The 19,543-nt window shown below is 31.7% G+C and overlaps 1 protein-coding gene across 1 annotated transcript; it reads left to right on the top strand.

Annotated features, from left to right (window-relative positions):
- The first annotated feature begins 2,947 nt into the window (after nucleotides 1–2,947).
- LOC126738291 (mitotic spindle assembly checkpoint protein MAD1) lies at nucleotides 2,948–19,509 on the top strand. The gene is made up of 8 exons (XM_050443548.1): nucleotides 2,948–3,737; nucleotides 8,269–8,405; nucleotides 10,208–10,390; nucleotides 10,448–10,639; nucleotides 10,698–11,025; nucleotides 11,091–11,219; nucleotides 18,839–19,003; nucleotides 19,061–19,509. Exons 1-8 carry the CDS (start codon nucleotides 3,068–3,070, stop codon nucleotides 19,447–19,449), a joined length of 2,193 nt encoding a protein of 730 aa, XP_050299505.1. The 5' UTR covers nucleotides 2,948–3,067; the 3' UTR covers nucleotides 19,450–19,509.
- The last annotated feature ends 34 nt before the right edge of the window (nucleotides 19,510–19,543 follow it).

Below are 19,543 nucleotides of genomic sequence, written 5' to 3'. Positions count from 1 at the left end.
ACGCCTAAAAAGACGCGAAATTCGGCTAGTGACGGATCTTTTAACCGGTTACTGGCACTTAAGAAGCCATCTCCATACTATCAGTATTGCGGACAACCCGGAATGCCGATGGTGCTTTGAGGAGGCTGAAATCGTTGACCATGTAGTCGGGGAGTGCCCAGCACTCACGCCCGCCAGGTTCAAATACTTGGGTAACACTTTCAGTGTACCGAGCGACTTAAGTCCTTCAGACCAGAGAGCCTTATCGGTTTCTCTAAGGCCGTTGGGCTCTGGTAACCCCCGGTGGAACATGACGAATCCATCAGGAGACCTATATGCACAACTGCCTTGGCATCCCACTGTTTCGACAATTCAAACGACGCTTGCGTATATCGAACATGCGATGTATCTTCCTCCTTATTTAATACGTGAATAATGTATCACCATCTTTATTTAAAGGTATTTGGTTCACTGTTTCTCAAAACCGAATTATTGTTAATTGTCTGTCTGTGTTGCTTACGATAGAATAATATATTTTTACTATATAAACACTTGCTAATTACAAACTCTCAAAAATTATTTATATTTTGATTTTCATAGATGGTTGTACCTATTGACGTACTACCCTTCCTAACCCACCACTGAAACGTAATGTATTCAACAACATGACTCACCTGATCGGATGTTTTTAGAATGACTCAGGCAATCGGAACATTCTTTAATATATTTCGCAGGGCGAGACAACAAAAGGAGAATAGATATATTCGTTCGACTCGAAGCGATAAGATTTGCATAAATTAAGAATTATTATTTTATTCAAAAGTTATTGTTTGGGATATTTGAAAATATAATTGTTATTGGGAGATTGTGGCTTTATTCCTACATCGCTTAAACGCTATACTACTACACTATTAATATGGAAACACGCTGTACATGGAAGGAAAGTAAAATCGTAATAGTAAAAATAGAAAGAAAATAAAAGTGTTTTTAACTGAATTTGTTAAGTAAATACAAGCAAAAATTTAAATGAAGATCATCATTTTCATGGTATTAGGATTTATAAGATTCAAGTTTAAGTTTAGATTCGTGAAGTTGATTGAAACTTTGTCTCATTTTAGGTTACGGTCTCATTTCTTTCATAAATTTTAACGAAATTCTTAAGGCCTCTCTACTTTTCTCAAAGGAAAGACGCAGCAGTTGATATTTTTAAAATATTAGAAGGCATTTAGTAAAATTTTCTTTTAAATATGAAACATAACCTATAACTTGCCGACAAAACAAAAACTGATCAAACAAAGTGCATAATAATTGATTAGCAGGCTATCGAAAATTTTATCACGAAAATTCAGCATTTCATGTATAGACTCAGCTCCAAGGAAAAGTATAAACAGCACTATTATACCACAAAAACACAAGTTAACATTTCCGATATATACACTATCCAACGGCGCCATGAAAAATAAGCGATGCTGCCCCCTACAAGTGCAATAATAAATTAATCGTGCCGCGGCCTCTCTCCTGATGCGGCATCTATATCCTGGAATTACCCTTAGAATAATTTTCAGTATTTTGTATATTTGTACGTCAATATGGCAACATCGCCCTACATCAGTGAATAAGAAGAAAACAAAGTTTCATTTGTTGTGGAGTTTGCATTGTATGTTTTGAAAAAGTTCAGATTTTGATCATTTAGGGGTTTTTGACCTTTAAAAACACCCTGTAGCTGCTTTTTGTAGTTGAGGGTTGCTGATTGGTTTTATGCTAATCGATTAAGCATGAACTAATAAAAATCAAAAATTGTTTGTGACTACTTGAAATTTAAATTTACAAGATATGGCAAATAAACCAGTTACTTTTTTTGGGCATTAAAATTGATTCGAAACTTATCTGGGATGCACATCTTGATTACTTATGTCCGAAGATGGCTTCTGGTGTTTGTTCTTCCAAACTAAGTCCATAGTGTATCTACTAATGGTGCTTTGTCAGCCTATTTTGCATCATATGGAATTCTTGTCTGGGGTCATGCAACCGATGCAAGTCGCATTTTCTCTCTTCAAAGAAAGGCAATAAAAATTATTTTTAATTTAAATTATAGGGCAGACTGTAGAGTACATTTCTCGAAGCTTAACATATTGACTGTTCCTAACCTATATATATTTCATTGTCTCTTGTATATTAAAACAAACGTTAATATCTATGAAAGTTTCGAAGACATACATACGCATTTCACGAGAAATAACAATCATCAAATACACACTGCAAAGAATACATCGCATTAAAACTGGACCTTCTTACTATGGGCCACTGTTCTACAATAAATTGCCACTTCACATTATAATGTTGCCTTTAATTTAGTTTAGAAGAAAATTAGAGCAGTACCTTGTGTCTAAAAGTTTTTTTAGTATTAATGAATGCCAAATCATAGTTTTATAGATCTTGCGAATTAATGGGTAATATTTATCGCTTAAGGCTCTAATATTGACTTATATAAACTCTGTTATTTAGTATTAACATCAATAAATATCTTATCTCATCTTTTGTATTTAGGTATGTAGTACAGATGCTGTTTCGCTCTCTTTTGTAGTTAATGTACCCCTCCCAGCACCCCTATTCACTCCCGGGTCCCAAAAGCTTCTAGGATAAAAAAAAAACAAAAAAAAAACACTTTTTTAAAGCAGGGCCGACAGTTTTATGTTCTATAAAGACATTAGAAGAGGCCCATATAGTATAGAAATTTTCTTATAGTTAGTACTAAAACAGCAGAAAACCGTTTTGTAAACTGTTTTCGTAATTTATATGTAATTTAACAACAAATATCACTTTCCCTTTTTTTTTAATTTTATTGGCCCTCTGTGAATGTGTTATAGTTAGTTGCTACATTGCTAGAACTAGATGTCATTATCATACATTTATTTAGCTCAGACGAAGAAGAAATGTCAAATGACAGACATGTCAAAAGTGTCAAAGTGAAAAGCTTTCCTTTCATTCAATTTTGTAATTTGTTCCTTGTTATGCGGCAAAATGGAAAATAAACTGTTGTGAATAAAAAAAAAGTAAATAAAAGAAACGTAATAATTACTAAATAAATATGAATCAAACCCCTAAAGTGAACGAAACGATAATAAAAATGGTTAATAATTTAAAAACAACCGGCACTTTTAACCAGAAAACCGACGACTACAAAACGCCTCTGAAAAGGGCAATAAGTGAGGAGAACACCTCGGAAAGCAGTTTCGAGGCAGAAACCCCATTAAAACGAATAAAAAGAGAAAATATCCTGGACGTTAGCTATGTGGGTTCACCCAGGGAAGTGCGACGCCTTAGATTTGAACTCATTGAAGCCAGAAACACCATTCTCAATCTGGAAAACAGAATCCAGCATATGCACAACGTCCGAAAAGAAATGCAAGTTATGTTTGATAGTGAGACTGACTTACTCAAAAAACAGCATGAACATGACAGGAAATCCATAGAGGATCTTGAGGAACAACTTCAGAGTATTAGAAAGAGGGAGCAGAGCCTTAAGTTAGAGTTATCACAGGTAAAGAGGGACTACCACAGCTTGAAGCATACAACTGAGGAGAAGACTTCTGAGCTTATAAGAGAGGTCCAAAACTTGAAAGATCAGTCTGCCACCTCATTGTTAGAGGATAGTGTTGAGTCTGCCAAAATTAAAAGAAGAATTTTGGAATTAGAGACTATATTGCAGGCGGCACAAGAAGATGCTGACGCACAAAAGAAACTAGCCGAAGTGTTAGGTTAGTAGATGTTTTGGATTATGTATACTTGAATGTTTCATAGCTAACATAACTTAAGAGGGTTAGTTGACCAAGAAGTTTACCTTTTTTCACTGGTTATAAACTACAATACATTTGATATTTTACTTCAGTTTTTTTCAGGCAATAGGGTCTAGTTCTAAAAAATTTTTTTCCAATGCTTTTATAGTTGGGTTGGGTTTCTAATTCCAGGTGAAATTAAAACATGTAAATGTCAACACAATTTTTTTATATATCTTTTGTAAATTTTCTTTTAAAAAAAAAAAATGTTCAACTTGTAAATTTGCTCTTCCCTAATTGGAATATTGTTCCTTGTAAAATAACACAAATTTTAAGCCATCCCACAATTTTAAGTGCAATTTTCAGGTAAGTTGTTAAGCTATACCTTTTCTGTTTATTTTTGCAGATAGTTAAAGCCAATTTTAATTTTTCCCAGAAGTATTCTTGGCTCAACTTTTGTTTAGCTGTAATCAGTTATGTAAGGAATTTTGCTTTATTTAGTATTTGGAGGTGTCCCTTGAACAAAATCTACAAAAAATGTTCTGTTGAAATGCATTTTTTATTTTCCCACTTTAGAATAACTGAAATCAGTTATATAATAAAATGTGGTTTATTTAGTATTTGGTCCGGTGGTAGTTTTAGTAAGTGTCCATTAAACAAAAAGTACCAAAATTTTTCAGCAGAGATGCATCGATCATTTACAATTTTCCAACTTTAGAATAACTGAAATCAGTTACATGAATAGATGTTTTTGATTTATTTTTTAGATATTTTTTAAAATATAAATATGCTAAAAACCCTTTGCAGAATTGCATAATTTTTTTGCTAATAACTGATTTCAGCTAAACAAACGTTTCTCGGTCAGTTGGGTTAGTTTGGTTTGGTTTAGTTGGGTTGGATTCGAGTGGAAATAAATATTATATAAAATCCAACCAAATGATTTATGAAAAAAATTATGCCTTTCCGCTGTGTTTTTAGCATATTTATATTTAAAAAAAACATCTATTCATGTAACTGATTTAGGTTATTCTAAAGCATTCATTTCTGCAGAAAAATTTTGGTAGTTTTTGCTTAATTGACTCTTCTAAATATTAAATAAACCATATTTTTTTATTTAACTGACTTCAGTTATTCTAAAGTCTGGAAAATGGATAGGACACATTTCTGCAGGAAATTTTTTATCATTCATGAAATTTTAATTAATTTTCATTTATTTATGAAGTACACCTCCTTGCACCTAGGTGTACTTTATTGTATTGGTACTATAGATTAATTTCGTTTACATCTATCCTGTATTAAGCATGTATTTCTTATGTTGAATAAATCATAACTAAAATTCTATGATCATAGGGGCTATTTGAAGCTAAAAATGTAATTTTCTCTTTAGTAGTAGATTTCAGCTAAATGAAACTGTAATCTTTAGTTTTAACAGTTTAGTTTTTATTTTTGCAGGCTGTTGAAGCCATTTCAAATATTTTTCTGAGGCTGATCAAAATGATTACAGTTTGTTTCCATCAGCTTTGAATCAAGAGAATACCTATCCAAAACAGCAGTACCTCAACAAGGATAGCTTGGCCCATTTTCATTTGATATTTTTATTCAAGATGTGTGTGTCAGACTTAACTCACAAGTTCTTCTTAATGTTATTGATCTTAAACTACAAAAAGTTCTTTATACTCTAATTACCTGGTGCAACAATAAGAGATTATCTTTAAATATTAACAAATGTAAACCAGAAGTATTTTTCTGAGGCTTTAAATGATTTTTATTTAATTCTCCCAGGTAGTTAAGGCTATTTCCAATTTTTTTGTTTTGAATATTGACAAGGGTCAAATTATATCATTCTCATTAAGAAAAATCCCATACTCTATAAATAATGTAACATTATAGGCCAAACCAAGCACTATGAATCAATAATACCCAAGTCACCAAGACATTTGGTTTTATCTTTATTAGGTTAAGGATGGAATATGCCTTGATAGCAGAATATAATCAACATATAAAGGAGGGTTTGAAAATTTACTTCATTTCTTCCAGGCGGTAAAGAGCAATTTGTATTTTTCCAGGGGAATTTTTTTATTTATTTATTTTGACTTCTTACAAGTAAATCTCTTGTGTTTATCCATTCAATTAAAATGACAGTCATTATATTTAATATTATTAATTATATAGTAAATAAATAACTCCTGTTTTAATCTTCTTTGAACAAGTGTTTGAAACTTTTTAAGATGTTATGTAGGGATAGCTTTTATATTCTCTCCAAATACAAATGCTGCAAAAACTTTTTCTGGACCTTCTCAATATAAACTATATATGGCAATTTGCTTGAGGTAATCAAATTATAGAAGTCTTACTAAAGTGTTATACAGAGTTTTTAATTGTGTCAGATTAAAAAAATGTGAGCTCATCATAATAAATCTCAATTTGCTATATGCCATATTAATAATATGGGTAAAGTGTAAATTAAACTTGCAGATGTATTCCAAAATCCTCAACACTGTCACTACATTTAAGAATCTTACCATTCAAACTATAATCATACAAAATAGAATGTACTTTATGTATACACAGCATTTGTCAAAATTTAGTGCCTCTTTTGTTTAAAAAAAAAATTGAGAAATATTTTGCTGCAATTTTATATATCATCTTTTTCAGTGACAGATTTTTACGATTTTTACGATCTTGGAATCATCTGTTAAAAGCAGGCTTTTTAAACATTAGGTAAATCATTAATGAAATAAACAAGACAGGGCCCAAATTACTTTCTTACTATACAAATTACTGTGGAACACAGGAGCTTGTAGAAATTCCTATGCAGCCTCTAATTTTAACTACTTGCATGTTGTCACAATAATTTTGCATGGTTAGAGGATCCAAAAAAAAAAAAAAAATTTGCAGCTACAACAGAAGATCCATTATCCTTATTAAAACCTTTGGCATAATCTGTAAAAATTATGGAAAGGCTTATAACTGTTGTTTATTATCAATTGCTTGCGAAATTTGATTTGCAAACATACATAAATTGGTAATTTTTTCCTAATTGATTGTTGACTTATTACTAACAAAACCATATTGCTCCTCACATAATATGGGTTTTTATTTTGTTACAAAGTAAAATGTCGAAAATTGACAGCAATTATACATTTAGCAAGGAACACTGTCCTGACCACCACCGTTCTTTGGTTTTAATTACTTAATTTCTACTCTTGTTCCTCAGTGATTTTACCAAACTAAAAAATATCCTGACATTCCTATCCTCTTACCTTTAGACGTAGGCTCATAAACAGATGCACAAAAATCAGCAAATGCTTCTGATATTTAAAGAAATACCATTCATCTTTGGTTTAGATTTCATGTGACTCCACTTGTTAGCTCTATTATTAATTTCAAGTTCAGTTTCTCTTTGACACATAACATGTTTCATTTTAACATTTCTTAAATTTAAAAACTTGATATGCTGAAAAGTATTTTTGCTGTTAATGTTTTAAATAATTTATAGAGTTTATTTTTTAGTTTTATTTTATTTATAAGATTTTTGATTAAATAATTTGGGTATTTAACCTTATTGACACTATCCCTGGCCTGAATAGGTTTTTTAGGAATTGGGTAGAACAATACATTCATCAAATAATATTCTATTAAATACTTCAATAGCCAAGTAGTTAAGGTCCGAATTTCTCACAATATTATGACCAGTTCTTGCAAGTTCTTACCTGGTGAACAAGTAAAAATTCACTGCTAGCATAATCATAAATAAAAAACTTACCAATTCTCTGTTTACATTTTAATTCCCCAAAATGGAAAGAAAAATATTAAATGACAAAGAAGGATGATGACTGTCCTCTTTCACCAGGTCCTGTGCTCTGTGTACTTGATTTACATTTATATATTAAGTCTGATTCTGATAGTCTGATTTCATTTCATTGATGTTGTTGAATTGCTATAAATTAATGAAACTATGCAACAATAGATTTTTATTACAATTTCAATCTGAGTCATGAAATGGTATATCTCTTCTATTTTATTATAGTAATTTCCATACAGATTAATACAAAAGAAAATATACTATATTATAAATAAAAAAACAGACTTTTTATATTAGGCTTTTATTAGTATGGTTTTAATATCAAAATCTCACACTAGTCATATTTGAGTTTTTTCATGATCGCTCCTAATTACATGACATCTTTTATCAAAGAGCTCTACATCGACCATACCATCATTTAGCCAGGTCTCTGTCAAAATGATGACTTTATATTCATGTGCAAGTATATTATGATAAATATCTAGCCTTAGTTTTCACCGTCACGCCTGTTTATCGTCTTTGATTTATCCAGATTGTTGAAATTTTTTCTAGTTAGTCAAGGAAGTCCTGGCATTTCAGGCCACAACTCTTTCTGGGAGTCATCACTCATTTTATTTATTCCCATATAACATAAATAATTTCCTTAAGATTTTATACAAAACCAACCAAAAATACACATTGCATTAATTTTTCCTTATTTTTCGATAGCAAAGCAACTTGAGCAAAAAAATGAGCTACTCAAAGACCTAGAAATGAAGGAAGTAGCTTTGGTGAAGGCCAAAAATCGACTTGCAGTATTGGAAAGTGCTAAAGAAGATTATTTGGAGTTTCAACAGCAAGCAAAGGCATGTTTTCATTATTTATTTTGAGAAAATCAGGAAATATATAATCTTTAGATATATATATATACAGCAGTGGCCAAAATTATAGCAACAAATCTGAATTTTACTAATATTTAATAATAACTATTATATGTATGTTTTAATCGTAAAAGTACGCCATTGGTTTAGATGGCCTCTTAATATTTAAACAAAATTTCTCATTCAAATAAAAAAAAGCCTACCTGTTTTTTTGCTGACAATAAATATTTGTAATTGCAAATATTTCACCTGGTCATAATTATAGCAACATTTGAAATTTAGTGCTCTTTCAACCTGTTGAAGTGCAATATTGAAACAATTCATATTGTGATTTCTTGGTAGTTATTAACTTATTTAAATAACAGTATGAGTCGTGGTAAAACCGTGTCTGTTGAAGTGAGGCAACTTATAATTAATCAGTATAAGTCAGGCATCAAACAGTCATCCATTGCAAAAAATTTTGCTCTTCACAGATCAGTTGTATCACGTATAGTGAAAAGATACAATAACACAGGGCTGGTAGTACCCAAAAAAAATTCGGGACGTCCCCGGAAAACTTCAAAAAAAAGTGACAAAATGATTGTTCGGATTTCCAGGCAAAACCCATTTTTGTCCTCTTCAAAAATTAAAGGGCTTTTGGATGGCAGTGGGTGTTCCGATCTTAGTGAACGATCCATAAGGCGGCGTCTATTTGAAAATAAGTTGTTTGGACGCAGACCAGCAAAAAAGGCTCTTCTTTCCAAGAAGAACGTGAAGCCCGACTTGAATTTGCTCGAGAACACCAGGGCTGGACTATTGATCAGTGGCGCAGAGTTATTTTTAGCGATGAATCAAAATTCAATTTATTTAAAAGTGATGGTGCTGCATACGTTCGACGTCCTGTAGGCAAAAGATTTAATCCTCGGTACACTTCTCCTACAGTTAAGCATGGTGGTGGTTCAGTTTTAGTGTGGGGCTGTTTTTCGGGGTATGGTATGGGACCTCTTCACAGAATAGAAGGGATTATGGATCGATTTATGTACAAGGATATATTAAAGAATGTTATGTTACCCTATTCTGAAGAAAATATGCCTCTGTTATATCAATTTCAACATGACAATGATCCAAAACATTCTTCAAGGCTAATAAAAGAGTTTCTCCATGATGAAAAAATTAATGTTATGAAGTGGCCCTCCCAATCTCCGGATTTAAATCCAATAGAAAATCTTTGGGAAATTGTGGATAACAGGTGTAGAACCAGGAATTTCAAAAATGCTGGAGAACTTTTCGAAGCTCTTCAGGATACTTGGTTGTCAATCGATCATGATGTTATAAACAAACTTATTTTATCCATGCCAAAAAGATGCATTGCTGTTATAAGGGCTAAAGGGTACTATACTAAATACTGAAGAATATTATTGTATTGTAATCTTATTTTGACTTTGGAGAATAAATAAATTGATTTTTCTAAAATGTGTTGCTATAATTTTGTCCAACCCGTTTCCTAAAAAAAATTCCCATTTTTTATTTCTTTTATAAAGTAACAAAAAAATAAACATAAATAAAAAGCTTTGTAAAAAATACATCATAATATATACCAGTTTTTTTTCTAATCTACCACATCATATAATTTGAAGGAAAAATGTACTTGTTGCTATAATTATGGCCACTACTGTATATATGTCAGCTATTTCTTATTTGATAACTATTTACAAGATTGCTTAAAATAAACCTGAAATAATTATAATTTCCTTGATTTCCTCTATATACTGTATGTTTGGCCACTGAAGATAATATTTGGTGTTTAGTCCCAAACCCAAAAACTGGCCAACTACATTGAATTAGAGAAGGAAAATGAGCAGCTCAAAGAAGACTTTGCACGCCTAAAAGCCAACTTAAAGAACAAAATAGTGCTTGAAGAGGAGGTGTATGACCTACGAAACAGACTTGGAAAACATAAGGAGTTGGAAAAGAAAGTTGCTGAACTACAGGTAATTTATATAAAACATCTTTTTTTCCTAAAGATATTTACTGTTACACCTATTTAGGCCCAATGTGACCAATCGGAAATGAGCCTCAGCGAATGGAAAGCTCTCGCGAGAGGTTTCTGTGAGACAACGTCATCAGACGCCGCCCTTCCGCAGTTATTGCGTTCGGCTATTGAAAGACTTCAGCAGCAAGAGTTGTCCTTAACAAGCGAAAAAGTCAGCTTCGAAAGTCGTTTGAAAACTGTTGAATATGTAATTTTTTTTAATTTTTTTATTTAAATAGTGGAGTTATTGCTTTATTACATTTTAGGAGGCAAAAGTAGCCAAAACCGAAGCAGAAAAGTCGCAAAAACTGCTTAAAGAGTTAAAACTTAACGGCGAACAAAAATCCACCCTAATCCACCGTATGCAGAAGAAACTTTTACTGCTCAGTCGCGAGAGAGACAGTTACAGGCTCCAATTGGATTCGTACGAACGGGATTTGACCATGGTGGCCAATACCACCACCTCCGAATCCAATATTATGTCCAGTCAAAAAGAACGTATTGAAAACTTGGAAAAAGTCGTCGAGGGTTATAGGGATATGGTGGCCAAACTGGAAAATGATTTGCAAGAGGCTCAACCCCATTTACATGCCGGTAAGATCTGTCGAAGTTTATTCATTTAATGTGAGTGAATTTTATTGGGAAATAATGGGTTGTAGAAGTGGTGCCTATAAGACAAGAACAAATCACGAGATTGCAAGATGAAATTGCAAAGATGCGCGGGGAGAATGAGCAACTGCGAGAGCAACGAGACAGGCTTGAAATTCAGCTCGAGGCGTTGTCTGAAGGTATGAAAAATATTTAAGCTAAAATAAAAATGGAAAAAGAAAAATTCTGAAGTCAGTCTATGCAAGGTTTTTTAAATATTTGAATTAAATTTTTTAGTCCATACAAAGCAGTTTAGGCCATTTTGACGTTCTTCCAGGAATATTTAAAATGCATTTTTAAATATTCTATTTTAATATTTCTAAAGAAATTCCCACTGTTAATTTAAACATAAATCTATTATAAAATCAAGCTATAATAATGGAAAATTATTATAGTTTGATATAAACTATCAGACAAAAGTAGAGCAACAAAGTTCAATTTTATTCATGTTTGAATAAAAAAAAATATTGCGTTGTGATTTTTCGCTAAGCTTAATGTCACACTATCCTTACACTGAAAGTAATATTTCAGTACATTTTGGTGTACTTTTAATCATTTTAAGAACGGTAAATATTAATGATTATAAAAATTGATAAGAATGGGGGCGACAAAAGTAGAGCAATAAATTGTATTTAACAGTATTTTATTTTACTTTAGTTCAACAAAAAATATTTAACACATTTAACAACAAAAACAATTGAAAGTAATACATTTATAATTGATAGAATATCCATTATTATTAATTACTTGCTGACAACGGCGCGGCATTGAAGCATTCAACTTCTAAATGACATTTTCGGCTCGACAAGACTTGTCCAAACTTCACTAATTTTATTTATTAAGGATTGTTTATTTGGAAACATTTGGGTACGAATACGACGTTCTACTTCTTCCCAGAGATTCTCAATGGGGTTAAGATCTGGGGATTGTGCTGGCCACTGTAAAACACGAACATTATTTTCCCGAAACCACTGTTGAACAAATTGTGAAGTATGTTTTGCATCGTTGTTCTGTTGAAAAATAAAACGCAATGGCATTTCCCATTCTGCATAAGGAAGCATAACATTCTGCATGACATCCCTATAAACAAATCGTCCATCGTATCATTAATAAAGTGCATAGGGCCTACCCCATTCCATCAAAAACAACCCCATAAAAATACACTACCTTTACCATGCTTAATGGTAGGTGTTATGTATTTAGGATTAAACCTTGTATTGATTGGTCGCCTCATTCCATCAGAATTGAATATTTTATAGCGCGTTTCATCACTGAATAGAACTTTTTTCCAGTCATTGACGGTCCAGTTTAAATGCCGGCGTGCAAATGCCAATCTTGCTGCTCTATTTCTTATTGAAACTAACGGCTTTTTAGCTGGACGTCTACTAAATAACTTTGCGTCTACTAACCTTCTTTGTACTGTTCGTATACCAACCGTAATTTCTGGAATTTCGGCAATAATTCGAGGTGCGGACTTCCAAGGATCATTTTGGGAAATCCTTTTGATGCGTCTGTCAGTCATTACTGATGTTTTCCTTGGCCTTCCCGATTTTGGCAACTTCTCTAAATGTCCCCTATCATTATACGATGATATTATTTTGGACACAGTATACCGGGGTAACTCAAACTGTCTTGAAATATCGGCTTGTTTGTTACCTTCCATGAATCCATTGACAACTCTTTGCTTCAAGTCTTTTGAAATTGGAATTCCTCTCGGCATGATTAATCTTACACAGAAATGTTCAAAAAACATAAAAATCACCTTACACAATTATTTTATCCCTTTACTTTTGCTAAAATCCTTCTTTTGAACAAATTATTTGAATGGTGCTTTACTTTTGACGCGTTACTATGAAGCATTTAAACTTGCCAATAAACAGTAAAGTTACCTCAATTGCATCCAAACAGTTGAAACAGTAAATCATTTTCACCATATCCTCTTTCGAAAAATTCATTTTTAATGCAAAAATGTTTCGCTTTAGTGATAAACTGACAACACTAAATCTTCTGTCAAAGTAATTGCTTGATTTTTGTGCAATTCTTATTTCCATGGCCAACTAAGCAAACTTCTTTTAAATTAAAGCGCGACTATTGTGGATTTTAAGGGCGAAATTAGGAAAAAGTTTAAAAAACTCGATAACTATTACAGATAGGTATAGGACATGCTTAACAAAAAAGGAAGCTTATCACATTGTGAACATTTTAAGATGAAAAAATATGGGTCATTCCATTTGAAAAAAATAAGATATGGTTGTTTACATTTTTTGGTTTTGGATAGAGTATTGCGAACACCCTATAGAATATTATCAAATTCTTATAGGACCACAAAGTAAGTGTAAGTATGCACTAACAACCTACAAAAGATTTGGCTTGTAGGATCCCAAATGAGTGAATTATTTTTGTTTTTGTGGAGACGTGCAAACGTCGATTTTTTGATAAAATATTAAATATCTCACAAACGGGTAAGTTTTGGTATAGACGATGCTTGAAAAAAGGTATGCAGAATTTTTAAAGCAATCCAAAAATGCTATAAAATATAGGGTGTTCCATTTAAATTAAAAAAGTTGTGTATCATATCACATTTATGAATCACCCTGTATATCCAAAAATATTTTTATGTTATGCACCTTAGACAGTATAACAGTAACTTTGTATAAAAAAATTTTTTTGTATCACTGTATAAGGAGCTATCCTCCGTTATCGCACTAATGGGACACCCTGTATATATTCAGCAGATAATACATTTATACATAACATTACAAAATAACAACTACTTAACTGCTACCTAATGCACAATGGTATTTTTAAAATATTTTAGTCTATCCAAATTAATTAATTAAAATAAAAACAATTTTTAAGAAAATAATATATATAAACAAAAGTGATTCAAAAAATAAAATAGAATTAAATGAAATTAGGAGAAAGAAAGGGAAAAAAACAGGAAGAAGAATAAACAGTACTATGTGTATCATACTAACCAAGTTACGTTATCATCTAATATCTAGTCGTAGATTGTACGTTTAATTTTGTTATAGGGTTTATTTCTGAGTTCTGCAGAAAGTTGATTATAGATATTTAGTATATGTTAAAGTTTTTTGACATTTAGTTTTTGTGGTCTTTGGGGTAGTTACATTCTTATTTAAAACTTATTTAGTGTTGTGATTGTTTAATTTTATTCCTTAAAGGGAATTGTGGCACATGTGACGTTGCTGTTTCGTCGCAATTCGCTTAATTTGTGTGAAAATACACGCACCTTAGTATGTATATAACTTGACTCCAGCAAGGAATCGTGTACTATAAACCTATTATAGAAATTGCGTAACATATTGTGACACTGTGACTTGATTATTTTTTTGTGTGACGCCAAGCAGGAAATTTGTTTAAACAATGCCCTACCTGTGCCTGTGTGCAAGCTGAACGCAAATCAGGAATAGTGGGAAATAATGCGTGACTAATTGTAGGAATAGTGCAAAAAAGTGTGTACATTTAAACTGCTAGTAAATGTGTGACGCATTTAGGGAATTATGTAAATCAAAAATGTATTAAATATTTAAACCAGTTTTGTGTAAAATATAGTAGGAATTTTAACGTTACATTGAACCAAAAAGTGTATAAAAATGCAGTGTAAAACAAAATGGCCGAAAATGTAAATAAGTAACTTTTTATAATATCATCTAATTAAAGTGAAGTTTTATGATGAATTCGATACGAATAAGAAATTTTAAGACAACTACGTCTTATTATCGAAAAGTTAAAAACTTAAATAAAGCGAAAAATCTAGTGAAACAAAGTGACATAACCCGAACAACTGCTGTTCACACAATGCCGGCATTGTGACGCAGTGACACAAGGTAGGACGTATTACGGAAGTGCGTTCAGAAAATGGTTGCGCGTTTTCACTTTGCACACATAGTGGGAATTGCGTTGAAAATGTGTCTGCTTCTTTTATGAATGACAGCATGTAGGAAATGCGTGTAACATATTAGTTAACAATTTAACACAACTGCAGTATTTGTAACAGACATCATCTAAGGTAATAAACAGGGAATCTGGTGTATAGGCGACATATTGAAAAAAAAGTATTTAGTATTAATTAAATTTATTTAAAAAAACTTGCTTTTGAACGAAGAAAATAATGATTTTCATTAATATTACGAAACACAATTGTAAATAGATTTGTTTTAAAACTAATAATCTTAGTGGGATAAAAAACTGCAGGATACAATTTCTTTCGCAATAAAACCTTGGACCTAAGTTGAAAATATTAATTATTTATTTATGCTACCTGTTACATCATAAAATAATGTAATCATATACCAATATGTTATATATCATTCATTTTATTGTGTCTAAACTGTTTCATAGAAAAGGAGATCATGTACGCATATTCTATATATTAGACAAAGAAAAACAAGTTTCAATTTAGACACATTTATTGTCATGGCAGCTTTGAGGTGTTATCTGAGAAGAAATAATTCCGGATTATTATTATTCACATAAGAGGTATTGTGTTAGTATTTGTGTAGGAATTGTGTATCTAAAAAGACACCAAAGTGACGCAGCTAACACACATTATGCCTGAATTGTTTCACAAATGTGTGGTGTCATGGTGCTCCATTTCCGACACATAGCATACACATGTCGGTTGACGTTTCGAAACATTGTGTGTATTTTGACACCCGAAAATGACACGATAACGGAAGCGTTACTAAAATTCAACTCCAAAATGCTCACTGGGAAATATGAAATGCAAATAGTGTGGATTCTTACACAGATGCCTAACCACTGCATTCAATTAAATTTGATTTACTTGCAACAATCCAGCTGCTCTAAATAAAAAATCTGAGAAATACAATTTTGGTTTGTTAAACATTATCTTCAGCAACATATTTTTGGGTAATCATAAGAGGTTTCAGGATGGTCTTACTTGTTCCGCCCCGTGCTGTTATGCAATAGTTTATCATTGATTCAACCAGAGCTCTATAAATGGTCGTAACGGTCTTTTTTTGCATAAATTGTCTTAATTGACGAAATTTATAAATAAGTTTCTGAACTCGAGTGGAAATATATACTCAACATGGTGGTACCACTTTAGATTTTCATCCAAAATAACACCTAAATATTTAACCTTGGTCTGCCTTTTTATTTGCTGGGTGCAAGAAAGCTATGCCACAGTCGTTTTCCTGTAATGTGATCTCTTTTAATGTGGTAGATGTTCTTGAATCTACAGAAAAGCATAAAATGATTGACTTTTCTGAGTTTAGTGTTAAATAATTTAAACCAAGCCAAGCTTTGATTTTTTTATGGAAGACTCCGCAACAGTCTTACATCCTTCCAAGACTTCCTTAATTATTATTGCGGTATCATCTGCAAAACACACCATGCCGACATCAGGTAACAACTCATTAATATATATATATATATATATATATATATATATATATATATATATATATATATATATATATATATATATATATATATATATATATATATATATATATATATATATATATAGAACAATTCTGGTCCAAGAATAGTTCCCTGTGGCACAGCATATTCTACCAACCTAGGCAAACTGACACATCCATTTATTTTGGTGCTTTGTGTTCTTTGGTTAATGTAAACAGGTTGTAAGGGATCCCTTGAATCCCAATATTTTCCAGTTTTTTTAGCAGAATAAATTATTTATTTATCCAGAAAAATGTCATTCTATACTTTTTAGCAGAAAACTATCTCAGACATAAAACAAATATGATGTCTATTTTGGGGGGCACTATCTTGAAGTATGTGGAGTTTATTAAGGATTTAGGTGTGACGTTGGATTCCAGACTGCTCTTCGACGTTCATATAGAAAACATTGTTCAGAAAGCTCTAAAAATCTAGGTTTTATATCTCGAATTACAAAGGGTTTTAGTAATCAATCATCATTAATATTATTATATAATGCATTCGTTAAACCTACTATAGAATATGCGACAGTGGCTTGGAATCCGATGTGTCACAAATATATTGACCAAATTGTAAGAGTTCAACGCAAGTTTGTAAATATAGTAAATTTTCGCTTTAATAGACAAAGACATTTTTTTACTTACTAAAATTTTATGGTATGAAGCCCTTAGAGAGTCGTAGAAACAATTTTGATTTAATATTGATTTATAAAATTATTAATAATTTAATAGACTGCACTTTCTGTCTGGAAAATTTACATATCAACGTTAATCCTTATATTTTGCGCAATAGATCGACCTTTAGCATCTCAAGATATTCTTCAAACTATTTGTCTAACTCTCCATTGTTCAGATGCGCCCGTAGTTTTAATAATTTTCATATATCATTATTCATAGGTATATATGCTTTTTTATTGTTTATAAGAGATACTATTAAATAAGTTAGTTAGGTTTATATTGCTTGGTGTATTTGTTAGGTTTGGTGAAAATGTAATGTTTGGGAAAGCGCTTACTTGTATTTAAATTCATAAGATACTTTGTGCTTTCCTGTTATTGGATTGCCTAGTCTATCTGTAGGAGAGCCTTGTAATTAAATAAATAAATAAATGTGTCACAGTTTCGAAGGCTTTGCTAAGGTCCAGAAATATTGCCAAAATATTGACAAATATTGCCTCTTGTCACAGTAGAAACACTTTCCTATCTGTTCTGTAACACAATTGACCGCATCTTCTGTACTTTTATTTTGTTTAAATCCAAATTGAAATTCTGAGATTGAATTTTTTTCAAAAAAAGTCTAAGTTTCATGCATTTCTCTATGATTTTTGAAAGATTATTGGTTAAAGCTATGGGTCTATAATTACTAATTAATTAATTTTTTAATCTCCCGATTTATGCAACGGGGTTACATTGGCCTGTTTGAAAATTAAGGGTAAAACACCAGTCTCAAATACTAAATTTACAGGATGTAGAATTGGTTTAATAAGGTGTTTATGATACTTTAAAAAAAAATAGCGCAGGTATTTCGTCAGCCCGGGATGCTGCATTAGTCTTAAGAGTGCTTATTAACTTTTACCCGCCATCAGTTTTCCAATTGTGCTGAATTAAAAGCATCTGCGATATTATCATCTCCTACAATTTCACCACCGCAGCTTTTGTCAATTACAGCTGCATATTCGCAGACCGATCTTGTTCTCTCGTTTGCTGCTTCTTTAACCACCTTCCAGACCTGTTTTATGTTATGTTTATTTTCCGCGAGTTTGTTAGAGAAATAATTATTATGTGTAATGTTAATTAATCTTGACAGGTTATTACGATAGTCTTTAAAGGTTTTATTAGTTTCATTAGTCTTAAGTATAGCTCTTTTCTTTTTTAATTTGTCTCTCGTTCTAATAGATTTAATTATACCGAGAGTAATCCATGGTTTTAATTTACGATCTTTACATTTAATATATGAGTTGCTGCTGGCGTTTTCGAAAATTATTTTAATTGATGTTACGAAATTAGTAGCACGTTTATCGAATCATGGGAATTTAATATTTGTTCCCACGTTTCATTCTCCAAAGCTTGGTTGTACTTGGTCATAGTCGATTTTTTTTACACTTGTATTTTTACTACATATAGATTCTCTTTTTAATTTTATACTGAGTAAAATTGGGTAATGATCTCATAAACTGCTATATATAACTTTGGAGCTCATGTTGGTCTACTCAGTGTTCTTTGAATGGTCTAAGCATAAAGAAATTTGTCCGAAATATTCTATATAAATATATATTTTTTTTCAAGATTTTAATCAATATGAAATCATTTAGGTCAAGATACACTACATGGAGGCAAAGTATTTCACAATTTGGCAAATCCTCTGGCAGATTGTCTAGCCCAGAGGCAACAGAAACTGGAGCAAATGCAAGAGGAGAACATTAAGTTAAAGAACAAACTGAAAAAGATGGAAGAAGGTATTGAAACTAGTAAAATTGGTAAGTAAAACAGATCATTTGCTTTAGAAATGCTGAAGTAATAAGTGAAACTTTCAGGTGATTTATCAATTTGCCCCAAAGAAGTGCAATCTTTAAAAGAGCAAATTAAAAACAACGAAAAACAGACCCAAAGGTTAAAAGATTACTTTAAGTCTTCGATGCAGGATTTCCGTAATGTTGTTTACATGCTGTTCGGATACAAAATCGACCGGCCGTCCAACTCGAGCATTTACAAGTTAAGAAATATGTACGCCGAGAATCAGGATGACATTTTATGTTTCGAGATTAATCAGGAGGGCGATTTGAATTTACTAGAAAACGATTTTGTGGCCAAATTGGGTCCGATGATCGAGCTACATTTGAATAATCAGAAATCGATTCCGGTGTTTCTAAGTGCGATCACACTTGATTTATTTAATCAGAAAACGATGACGAAAAATTTTTAATAGTATATCTCTTATAAAATAAGTTAGGGCTTACTGTATAATATATAGAGTTTTGAATCATTTTATTTTGTTTGATTTGAAGGTGACAATTTAT

The sequence above is a fragment of the Anthonomus grandis genome, chromosome 1 (assembly GCF_022605725.1).
Source record: "Anthonomus grandis grandis chromosome 1, icAntGran1.3, whole genome shotgun sequence".
Lineage (NCBI taxonomy): Eukaryota > Metazoa > Arthropoda > Insecta > Coleoptera > Curculionidae > Anthonomus > Anthonomus grandis.
The sequence above is the reverse complement of the archived record's forward strand: the minus strand, read 5'-3'. Positions and strand labels throughout refer to the sequence as shown.